Source organism: Pteropus alecto, unplaced genomic scaffold (assembly GCF_000325575.1).
Source record: "Pteropus alecto unplaced genomic scaffold, ASM32557v1 scaffold74, whole genome shotgun sequence".
Lineage (NCBI taxonomy): Eukaryota > Metazoa > Chordata > Mammalia > Chiroptera > Pteropodidae > Pteropus > Pteropus alecto.
The window spans coordinates 4,370,364-4,382,710 of NW_006436291.1; the positions used below are offsets into that span (position 1 = coordinate 4,370,364).

The 12,347-nt window shown below is 53.2% G+C and overlaps 1 protein-coding gene across 1 annotated transcript in view; it reads left to right on the forward strand.

Annotated features, from left to right (window-relative positions):
• The window catches only part of ADAM12 (ADAM metallopeptidase domain 12), a 270,213-nt gene that overhangs the window by 212,578 nt on the left and 45,288 nt on the right, over positions 1–12,347 (forward strand). The window contains exon 12 of the mRNA XM_025047549.1: positions 9,958–10,135. Within this exon, the coding sequence (XP_024903317.1) occupies positions 9,958–10,135 (178 nt within the window). The remainder of the gene's footprint in view (positions 1–9,957; positions 10,136–12,347) is intronic.

Here is a 12,347-nt window from a genome sequence, read left to right on the forward strand (position 1 = left end):
TCTGTGTTGTGTTTTTGTGTGTTGTGTTGTGTTGTGTTTGGTTTGGTTTGGTTTGGTGATACTCCATGGAGATCAAGGTGACAGGAGCAATTTGCTCCTTCCACCAGTGGCTTCTCCTGAAAGCTTTCGCTTAGCTGGAGGAGGGAACGTCAGAAATACGTGAACTAAAAGCAGCTCCCACAGGAGACCCTGCGTGGCCCTCGACCGCGCTCCCGCTCACAGAGAGCTCTCCCGCCTCCCTTCCCACGTGACTGTCTTGAGAGGACGAGGCAGACGTAATCACCTCCATCACACAGATGACAAAACGGAGGCCCAGGAAGGCCAGAGGCCCCCGGCCCCCAGTTGGTCAGGACCAGATCAAGATGTCAGCCCGCAGCTCCAGCTTGTGGCTCCTGGCCCAAGCCTCGGCTCCTCCCTGAGTGTCTGTGAGCGGAGAAGCTTTCTGACTCCAAACACGGGGGCGCGGGGGCCAGTGTGGCACCTCCTGAGCTCCAGGTGGCCATCGCGGAAATCCCAGCGTCGGGAGCGAGGCCAGGACAGGGCCTGTGCAGACGTCGGCCCTCGCTGGGCGGCTGGGAGGAGCACCTCTCCTGACCACTCGCTCTGTCGCCCTTGACTGCAAGTGTCTTCCCTGTTTCAGACCTGCAGGGTCGGCAGAAGCGACCGGCAGGACCCCCGCAGGTCTGTCTCCTGGGGTGGGAGGAGAGACCAGAGTTATCCCAGACTGAAAACTGCCCCGCGTGACCTCGGATCTGGGTCTGCAGGAGCCCCCCGCCCCCGACAAGCCCCCCAGGGACGGCAGCCTTTTCCTGTGAGGAAGCCGAGGCGCTCATCCCAGACGCCCACTTCGACGGGCTGGGCTCCCCGTCATTCAGGCCTGGGTTCGGGAGGACAGAAACGAGAGGTCCACCCTTCGGTGACGTCTCGGGGCCTCCCATGCACCGGGCTGCTGACCGGAGCGCAGCCAGTGTCTTTCTTTATTAAAAATTCTGGGAAATTACATTGTGCTTCTTTAATAGATTTCCAGGAGGAGGAGTGGAGGTCAAAGTTCACCGGTTAAAAAGATGAATTATGATGTGCCACAGATGGCTCCGTCCTGGGCCCAGGTGTTTGCTGTCCACAATGGAAATGTCCTAAGGACATTTTGGTGATTTGCTCCTGGCCTGGTGGTTTCCTCCGCCGTCCGCAGCCCCCTGGCCAGCCCCGCTGGTCAGTGTCCGGGCCCAGTGCTGTCACTTTCCGTTCCTGGGGTGACGAGAGGGCGGATTCTCCCTGTGGGCTCCGTTCTGCCGCGTGGCCCGGTGCTCTTGGCGTCACGGCCTTGTGCCCACGGCGGGGCAGAGTGTGGACTCAGGTCCCCTCGCAGCCTGGAGGAGCGTAGCGGAATGGCACCGCTGTCCAGGGGGGTGACCATCTCCTGGGTCCAGACGGGCCCACGACATCCCTCAGGTGCGTGGGGCCGGGCCTGCACTTGGCTTCGGCTGTGGCGGACAAGTCCCGAGGCCGGCCTGGTTCCCGCCCGCCGCAGGCACTCGGGGAGGGCCGTGGAGGTGCGCTGGGAGCAGCGTGCAGGACCCTGGCGTCCGCCTTTACCCGCACCTGCCTCCGGGGAGCCCGAGGCGCGTGGGCAGCTGCCCGTCTCCCCCACCGATGCCCATGCTCCTGGCTCAGGGGTGACTGTCAGTGAGAGTCCCCACCGAGCTCCTGGCCCGGGGCGGGGCCTCGCTAAGGAACCGCAGCTGCTCTTGCTGTTTCTGCCCATCATCCCTGACACGCGGGCGAGGCGGAGCCGAAGACCCCGAAACAGGACGACTTTCGGGAGCCGCACCTCGGTCCCGCTGCGCTGCTGACGCCAAGGCCGGTTCCCGCAGGTACCGACGCCACCACCCGTCCCAACAGGGCCGTCTTCACCGTCGCACCCAAACTCTGTGCGTTCGCAAGCTTTGGTTCTTGGGTGTCATTGTGGAAAACCCCAAGATTTTTCTGAAGGTGGCCCTAGAAGTCTCGGTTTGAAACACGGCGGAGCAAAGCCCAGCCCACTGCGACCCTTGGCCGTCCGCGGGCCTCTCGCCCACCTGGGAGGAGAAGACAGAACCGTGTGGAGCTCGTGAATCTGGCTCCGACTGCAAATGGCGAGCTGTTTCTGAACACGTCTGCGAACTGGCTGTGGGGTTAATGATAATGAGTCATTGGATCGAGGGCTCGGAGAATGGGCGGCCAGGCCCGGGCTGTTGGTGGCCATGTTCCACTATGAGCTTGGTGCCCGGCCTTGGCCTTGGAATAAAAGGACAGAAGAATGCATGGAGGGGGGGCTTAGGTGACATGAGCCTTGGGAAGGGCATTCGGAAGAAGCTTCTAGGAACGGGAAAAACCACAGGTGCGTGGCAGGTGACAGATACCTGAACGCGCCTCAGTTTGTCGGTGGTTTGCTTGGCTGGGTCGGTTCTGCTCCCAGGTTCTCGGTCCGGTTCAGCTGGCGAAACTCAGCCCTTCCAGACTGGAGTGGGGTTTTCGTCTCGGTTAACACCCTGCTTACGTGACATCGAGGGGTCATGTTTAACTGCCTGGTCACGCCTTTGCCTCCCGAGTCATTTTCCTCTCGTCTACTTGTACTTGTGGCTCTACAGTCTGAAGATCACTCTGTTTGGGCCACAGCTATAATAAACTCTGCATCGTAGCTTCGATGTTTCCTGGCACTAGAATGTTCCAGGCACGGGCAATCCGTGATTTGAAATAGCCGAAGCGGCAACTCTAAAGGAGAAAAGTAAATACAATCTTCTTCATAGACATGCTGGCAACTGGCATCTCGCGGTTCTTTGACGTCAACCAGAGACTCGCATGTTCCTGTCTGAAGCTCACTGATCCTCGCTCTCGGCGTGCAAGGTGGTTATTACCCCCATTCTACAGATGCGAAAACCGAGGCTCGGTTGTAAAGCTGAGCTTTCGTTTTAATACATGGGGTGCTCAGACTCAGTCTTCCCACTTCGATTCTTCTCTACCTCCTCTAGGCCACACGCCCAGGTCCAGAAGAGCCCCCCACCCCGCCCCCAGGGCTGCTGAATCTGTCACTTCTGCTATCAGGAGGGAAAAAAAAAACATTTTCGTCTACAAAAAGAAATCAGCGGGAAGCAGAACGTCAGCAACGTACTTCTCAAAACCAGGTATCACTGTCGATCATTTATCAGCTGCGGAAGGTGCAAAGGTTTTCGTTTCTGTTTTAATCGATTTAGTCAGAAACGAGGACAGCTTCCCATCCGCCCCTGTTTCCTGCGACGCTGGCTTTTCCTGTCACACGGTTGCGTCAGCTCCAAGCTGTTCCCTGCAGCTGCCCAGGCGGTGTCATCCTTCTTCCTCCGGTCACTTCCTGCAGTCACACGCATGGACTGATGTCACCCCCGAGCGTGGAGCGGGGGGACCTGGACTCTCCGGGACCCGGCGCGCGTTCGTTCGCGAGGCGGCAGAGTCGGAGGAAACAGAGCGGTGACCTGCGGCCCTAGTGAAACCAGCCTGATTGCAGCTGCCTCATTTCCCACAAGAAAAGCAGTTGTCTGAGTCATTCCCCGGAGAGCCGTCACCGGCAGAGAGCTCCCGACTCCCTCTGTCAAGGCTGACGAATCGGCTTAGTAGGATTCACCCCAAGAACACAGCGGTGAAACGCACAATAGCCTCCTACAAGAAAAGAATTTTCTGACTGCAGATTTGTCAGAGCGAGAGTAACCTCTAATACTGTTTTCCTTGGCAGCTTTGTGACAGCTGAAATATTAGGCCTTGATTGCATTTAGGGCGGGAAGCGGTAAATGGCGATCCTCTTTTGAAAAGTGGCTTTTGTGTGTTATTTTATTTCCCAAAAGCGCCCAGCCGTTTCGCCCCCTTTTTCAGTCCTGACCTTGCATCTGGCACAGTAAATCCGCCCCCAGGTGCTCTTGGCAGTTAAATCCCAGCGAAAAGGGTGGACGTGTGTAATAGAAGAGGTCACATCTGAGTAGGGACCCTTCCCCCTGGCACGGTTGCTGAGAGAGACTGTCTGTCTGCCCAGGAGCTGAAAGCAGCGCTTTCTTCTGGTCGGAGGTAGAATCATTTTAAAGCCAAGGGAAAGGGTCATGAGAAAGGGGCTTCTTTTCTGAATAATTCTCCAGTGTTACTGCCTGGCACCATCTTATCAACGCTATACCTCAATTCAGTAAGCTGCTGTCCTGACGTATTGGGGATAATTGATGAAAAATATTAAAAAGCACAATGGGATGAGCTTGCCAAAACCCGCAGAAGAAACTGAGGCTTGCGCATTTTTAGCTACTGACATGGTCTGCCCGGGATCTTTGATGTCATGAGCAAATACATGGCCCACGTCAATGTTCTCTCCGTCGGTACTCTGGGGAATGAAGCTATAAACTAAGAAAAGTGCAGTATGAGCCAAAGGAAGGCAGAATTACCCAAACCGTGGGATCTGAAGCGAGCGGCAGGAACTGCAGAATAGAAACGTCACTCTGTCCACCATCGGAACCTTTCCTGGCACCTTAATTAGTATATAGGATGACGATTAGTCAGAACGTCATCTGCTATAGTACTTAGAAAGATCTGAAAATTCATTCATGGCTTGAATTTGGCTTCAAGAGACAGCTTATGCGATTTTTAGTATATGCCAAAAATCACATAAGGTTTTCGAAATGCCGTACGTACATGGAGCTTCTTAGGAAACGGAACCACGGTGAAAAACAAAACTTTTTCTAATTTAAGTGCATGAAAGGTGACCTGTGATGAGGCTATATTAAGTTTCTTATTTTTTGACGCAAATAAGGTTGGATTTGCCTACATATTCTCTTTAGTGTCTGGATTTTAAATCTAGATCAGTTGGTAGACTGCTTGGGCCATCGAATGGTGGACCATTTTGTGGTATAGTCTTTCTTACAATGGAATATTATTCAACCATCAAAAGGAAAAGTGACGTGCTAACACTTCCCCGCAGTGTGGATGAACCTTACAAACGTGAGGCCGAGCGAAAGAAGCCACACGCGAAAGGTCACGTGTTGCAGGATTCCATGTACATGAAAGGTCCAGAATCATAAATCCATAGGGAGAGAGGGCAGGTTAGTGGCTGGCAGGGACCAGCGAGGACGGGAGTGGCGGCTTAATGGCTATGGGGCCGGTTGGTTTGGGGGGTAAGGAAAGTGTTCTAGAATCGACGGTGGCACACTGTCGTGAATGCGCTAGAAGCCACTGGACTGTATACTTTTAGTGGTGAATTTGATGGTACATTTTACCTCAATTACAAGAAATCAGGAGAGCTCATTTTAATAAGCTGGGCCCCACCCCTGAGTTTTTCTGGCTCAGTAGGTCTGGGTGGGGCCTGAGCATCTGCACGGCTGGTGAGGTGCCGGGCGACGCTGAATCTGGGACCACACAGATCCAGCAGTGCTGGCTCACGGAAAGGTTCGCCCTTTGAATTTAAATGAGTCCCCCAGCATTATCAGTCACCGTGCACGTTTCGGAGGTTTGCTACAGGTGACCCAGCGCTGGCCTGACGTCCGCAGTAAAGAAAATGCAGTTCTCCAATAACTGAATCGGAATCCAATCAAGTCTCTGCCAGCTCCTAACTGTGAACTCAATCAAGTCCCTTCACCTCGTTTGCAAAAAGGGCATTATAATTCCTGTCTCACTGGATTGTTTTGAAGTAAGTGGAAAAAAAGAAAAGCTATATATTACTAGGAGAAAGTTTGCCTACCATATCACCTAGCTTAAAGCAGATCCCCAATAGTTATTAAAATACATATAATATATGTAAGTATATGTCGATTATATGTAATTGTAATTCTATATTTTAATATAATTTCTATGTCGATATCCAATGAAATTATATGTAATTCTATATACTTTACGTGGATAAGCACACATGCTGTCTTTGCTTTTATGTACGTAGACATAGTTCTACATTTCACTCGTGTGGCTGGAGAGGCAGTATACAAGGTGTGCATGTCCAGTAGTTCCCTTGGCACCAGGCCAGCAAGGGGACAGCGAAAAGGGTTCAGGCCATGTCAGAATCATCTTGGGATGCTCCTCAGAGCTCTGAATATTATAGACCCTTCGAAACTAGTTCTCGAGTGAACGAGCGGATGAATGACTAAATGAAGGAATAGTGAACTCAGCTACCCAACAGGCTTAATTTTGCCATCGCCAAATTCAGAGGCAGAGCGGGTACTGAGGGAGCAGGGTGACGAGCTGGGCATGCCACGCGTCCTCATGTCATTCCTCTGCATGCAGCTGAGTGAGAGCCATGGTGATCTTAGCAATCATTGTGCCGACGGGTCCTGCCCGTGGATTCCAGACATCGTGCTGGGGAAGGGATTCCGTGCATTGCTCATGGAATGCAGGCACGTTTCTCGTGCAGACCCGTGAGCTGAGTTTCGACCCCTTAGGCCAACAGTCAGGGACATCTACTGGGCGCTGGGCACTGTGCCACCGGTGGCTATTTGGATGTAAAAGGTATTCAGATACGTGTGGATCGGGACTGTATTATAATCAGAGGAATCTAATGTCTGGTGCCCTCAAATTCCCTCTCCCTTGAGATGTGACATTATTTTAAATCACTCAATTCTGTCTATTGAGGCAGGGCCGTTGCGTTAGACATAATTTGAGATGCTCTCTTATCCCTCTGTGCCCATCACCTAGGGGAACATCAGCAGGATAAGGGAGACGATGAGCGGACCCTTATGCGTCAGTCAACATTAGTTTGGTTTAAAAGGGGGAGGAAATGATAAGAATTGGCCGTTCTTATGAAAAGTTCTTCAGCCGTTACTCAGCGCCTGGTCCATGCGGGGCAAGCCGCCCTCCCCCGTTTAATGATACCCCATGGTCGTCTTCCCACCCCTGGCCTGACCTCAAGTGGCTTAGGGGCCTCCTCTGCAGAAGGGGTCTCCTCTCGGGATACGTGCCATTGAAAGAAGAGGCTGCTTTGTTTTGTCGAATAAATTTCCCTGAGCCAGTCGCGCCCATCGACGCACCCCGGCCCCGCTCCCCGCTCCCCGCTCTGCCTCCAGATGTGTCCGTGGCTCGTTCCCTCACGTCCTTGCAGCGAGATCTTCCCTGAGCACCCTCCCACACACATCCTCCCGCCGGGCTGTCGTCTCTCCTCAGTACTCACCTCTCTCTAACACACTTAGTGTCCTCCCTTGTCTGGTGATTGTCTGCCCCGCTGGAAGGCAAGCGCCATGACAACCAGGATTTCTGTGTGTTTTGTTCTTTCCCATGTCCCCAAAGCCTACAACAATACCTAGCACACAGCAGATACTGGATAAATGTTTGCAGAATAATAGAACAGTGAGCGACACTTCGCTCTGCTTTTCTTCATCTAAAGCCTGACTTCCTCTAAATGCCCAAATAGAATGTTCTATTGCAAAGTGAAAGAGTCACGTGTCTTTCATGTGAGAAAGTGTGAATGGATGGAACCAGCAAAGATACACCCCAGGTACAAAAAGCGCCTCGTCTCACCAGCATTTGTCATCAAATGAGAGTTCTTGGGTGATGGCAGAGGCGTTTTTTTTTTTCGTCCTTACACAGAAGAAACAGTAGAAACGCAGAGCAGCCCAGTCCACGGGGAGGGTGGGGGAGTTTGGGGACGGGTCGCCAGCCGTTCCGAGGGGCGTCACTGCAGTCGCTGAGCAAGTGAGCAAGTCCCCAGGGTGCGGGAAAGGGGACCCGCTCCCACGTGCTTGTGGCAGGGGCCGTGAGCCAAGCCAGCAGTCGCTGAGGTTTCCATTGGGCCGACTTTGAAGGCAGACGGGTGAGCTCAGGCCCTGCTCCACACTGTCCTTGGATGACCCCGAGGGAGGACCTGGTCTCGTGTCGGCGAGTTCACCGGTGGCAGCTGAGGGGGAGATTCCCCTGTGGTCATTGAAACAGAGGCCGCCCTGAGGAGCTGACGCGTACGCTGTTCCTTCAGAGCACGGTTGGAACCTCACGCATCGGGCGTAGCCATGATTCTCCACGGGGGAGAATTTTTAAAGCACGTGGGGTTTGTCCTTCAACAGAATGGGAAAGCGCTAAAGAAACAAACGCATTATTACGCAGATGACCGTACGTCCATCTGAACACACACGTAGCCATGCCAGCGCCGATCGGTTCACTCTCCTCTCCCAGACGCTCTGAAGTCTCAGCCCTGGGCTTCCACCGACCTCACGCATCTTGTTTCTGTCCCTTCTCTTTAATGTCAACCCCCCAAAACCCGACGCATACTTGTTATTTCAAAAGACGGTGATTTGGGGGGACTCGTCTGAGCTGGGCCTAGAGCCAGTCTCCGGCCTCTAATCTGTGGACGCTGGTGACGTCGATCCCCCGCTCGCTCGTGAAGCAGGGTGATTCATACTGCTTTTTCACTGGCCGCCTCTCAGCTACTGTTATCCTTGCCGTAAACCCATCCCGAGACTTATAACTTATCCTGGTGTCTTTCCTGATGAACTGTCAACATATTCTGGACATCAGTTCCTTTCCAGAATGAACTGATAAGAGTTTATCACAATGCCCGGTTGCATATCGTTGAGTGGGAGTGATGTCTGGTGTCCTAGGTCAGCCCCTGAGATAAACACGTACCCTGGGAAAACCCCCACGTGGGGAAGAAGGTCCCGTCTCCGCCTTGATGAGCCTTATTTCTTTACAAAGAGAGGAATTCTCAGTCCCCTGTATAATGTACCATTGTCTTTTTGATACAAAGCCCTTCTGAATTGGTAAAATTACAGGTTTTCTTGCGGATCATCACTTGAAGTTGTTCAGCATCATTTTGATACCAGGAATAATCAATCTGTCTGCCAAGGAAAGTCATAGAGATTTCAGAAGGAGCTTTGCTGCAGCAGGACGAATAAGCCACGGTTTCGTGCCTTCGCATCCAAAGGCAGGGCTTGCGTTTATGAACGTATTTGTAGATTAGGATTATACTCCAGAGGCAATAACCTGAGATTGGCGGGATCGACTCGGGGCGGGGTGTGGAGATGGTGCAGAGTTGCCAGTCTGGCCGCGGAAATCATCCTGGTCTTGAAACGAAATAGTGGCTGCTCTGCCGTCTTCAGGGCAACGTAGCGGCATGCGTTGGTTCAGCCAGTTGATCAGAGTCCAATCGCTATGTCATCCTGTAAGCGTCTGCACGGAGAGAGGGTGCCGAGGTGGCTGGTCAGCAGGCCCTGCCTTCTCGCTAAATAATAAAACCTTCTGGGTTTCTGGCATGCTCGTCTTTTATAATCCTGCTGCCTCAAGACGCAGGGAAATGCATTTGTGAAAAAGAGAGACACTCTGTATGCGTCGGGTAACGCTAGCTGCTGTAGCAAACACACTCCCGACTTTCGGTGGCTTAGCGTACCAGAGGTGTGCCATCCCTCCACGTGACACTCCAAGGCTCTACATTCCCTCTCTACAGTGAGTCAGGACCACGGGGCAGGCCTCTCTGCACACTGAAAGGGGGGATGCGGACTTTGCTGGGAGGCTGGCCGGCTCTGCCACACGCCTCATAGCCCTGACATTTCTGGGCCAGAGCAGGACCTGCATTTTGGGTCATCCCCATCCTCCTATAGCTGTGCTTGGGGGAGACTGTGGTGTGACCGTCACAGACCCAAATGCCAGCTTCGGCTGGCCCTGGTCTCCCCGGGGGCTGTGTCCACGGAGCCCGGGACCTGCTGGGCACACCCACTTGTACTTTCTTTCCACTTTCCAATGAGGACATGAGCACGTGTTCTGTTTGTATTACAAGCTGCAGATCCTAAGAATTCGCGTTCCATAGTATCATTTCACATAGAACGATTACTGTCCAGACTTGTCGATTCGAAAACCACCGAAAGATCATTTCTTTTCTGACAGAGCATGTCCTCGTCCGTGGCGTCGGCGCCGTGCAGGGTGGGCCCTGGGGCAGCCATCGCTGGCAGGGACCACGCGAGGCCATGTCATGCCCCGGTGACTGACTGTCGGGGGTCTTCTCCGCAGGTACCCCTTCCCCATGCTGTTCAGCAGCTGCAGCAGGAAGGACCTGGAGGCCAGCCTGGAGAAGGGCGTGGGCGTGTGCCTCTTCAACCTGCCGGAAGTCAGGCAGTCTTCCGGGGGCCGGAAGTGTGGGAACGGGTACGTCGAGGAAGGAGAGCAGTGTGACTGTGGGGAGCCGGAGGTAAGGACGTCTGCTTCGCATCCTGTCCGGGCAAAGAAGCGAGAACTGGGGCTCGCAGGACGAACGTGCTAGAAATTCAGGCTGCAAAAGTCCCGTGTGGCCGCCTCGAGCGAGCCTCACAAGCCAGGGTGGCCTCCTTGAATTTTAATGATCCCACAGAATAAGTTACATTGCTGGTTTAAGAAGAAAAAGAACCTTCTTTATTGAAGGATGTGGTGTCCTCACAAGGTGGGGGCAAGAACGATGAGAAGGCGTTGAGCCTTCGACCTGACGGAGACGAAGCCTTGGCGCTGGCTTCCGACGGCGGGCGCGCACCGTTCCTTTCTCTTTGCGAGGCGTGTGAACGGGGGAGGATTTGAAGAAGCGGCGTTCATTTCTCCCCAAGAGTTTCCTCCCAAGTTGAAATCCTGCCGCAGCCTCTTCTGTATGCAGGACCCGAGGCGCCGGCTCCCGCCTCTCTGCTTGTCAGCTTTCAGGAGCAATAAGCGAGAGCAGGAAACATTTTTATCCAGCAAAGGGCTTATTCAGCCCTGTTTTCCAGCCAATGTGAGGACAGTCTCTCCTTTCTATAGGGCCTAAGCTAACGTTAATCCACATAACAATTATGACGGCCACTTTTTAATCCGAAGGGCTTATTCAGCCCTGTTTTCCAGCCAATGTCAGGATAGTCTCTCCTTTCTATAGGGCCTAAGCTGACGTTAATCCACATAACAATTTTAATCTCTGAATAATCATGAGAGGTAAAGAGACAGAGAGGACAGAGTGAGACCTCCTGGTAAAGCGAAAGCCCCCTCAAAGCCTGGAGGAGGTTGTGTTTAGAATAAATCAAAGCAAGGAGTTTGCATAGCAGGCAGTCTACGCATGGGATTCCCTCCCCAAGAGCTTATGCAAGTTGAAACGGTTGACGAGTTCAAGGCGGGCTCGGCTCAATTCACAGATGGGCTTGATGAGGGCTTAGGAAGGGCATGTCTTGGAGAGCTGCTCCGAAAAGGAGGATTCTAGGAGAAATCGTGCTGAGACTCTGGGAGGCAGCCTGAATTCCTGTGCACGTGGTCGTAGAATCCTCACCGTGTCCTGTCCCCACGTCTCTGAGGTTTCCCACCCCAGCGGGTCTCCGTCTGACCCTTTCTGCAAGGATGTGGGGGGTGAGTGAGCCCTGGGGGTGGGGGTCGTGGCGGTGGTTTTATCACACACCGTTTTTGCCTTTGCCGAAGTCAGGGTTCAGGATGACAGCACTGTGCACAGCGGTGGTTAACTTTGCTCGCAGTGCACAGGGAGCGGTTGCTGTGCAGAAGCGAGTCCTCGTTACGGGGTACAGGAACTCTTAAGGTTAGTGGAGGAAAACTTGAAACCATCGTGGGACAGGATATGCAAAGGGGAAATCCCTTGGAGACTGTGTTAATTACTTGAAGAGAAAAACGAAATGAGCTTAAATTATCCATATTTCTCAGGAGAGGCCTTGCTGACTTAAAAATTATTTGTCTTCGATATGAATTCCTTGTAATTGTTTATTAATCTAAGTAAGTTTGACAGCTCTTCATGGAGCCACGAACTGTCAGGTTTGGAATGACTGGATTAGCAGCCGCTTACTCTATGTTCTAGCACGGCCACCAGCATCGCTGCCCCCCTCACCGTCACCACTGTTAACATTGTCACCTTGACCTTCTCCTTCATCATCGCCATCCCCTCACCATGATAACCAACACCGCCTCTGCTGTTACCACCACCGCCCTCAGTATCACCACCATCCCCGCCATCACCACCATCACGGTCACCATCACCATCCCCGCCATCATCACCACCCTCACCATCACCATCACCACCATCACGGTCACCGTCACCATCACGGTCACCGTCACCATCACCACCACCCTCAGTATCACCACCATCCCCGCCATCACCACCATCACCACCACCACCACCACTATCCCCACCATCACCATCACCATCACTACCATCACGGTCACCGTCACCACCATCACCTCACCATGATAACCAACACCGCCTCTGCTGTTACCATCACCTCACAATGATAACCAACACCGCCTCTGCTGTTACCACCACCACCACCACCCTCAGTATCAACACCATCACTGCCATCACCATCACCATCACCACCATCACGGTCACCGTCACCATCACCACCACCACCACCGTCACGGTCACTGTCATCATCACCATCATCACCACCAGTATTATCACCATCACCATC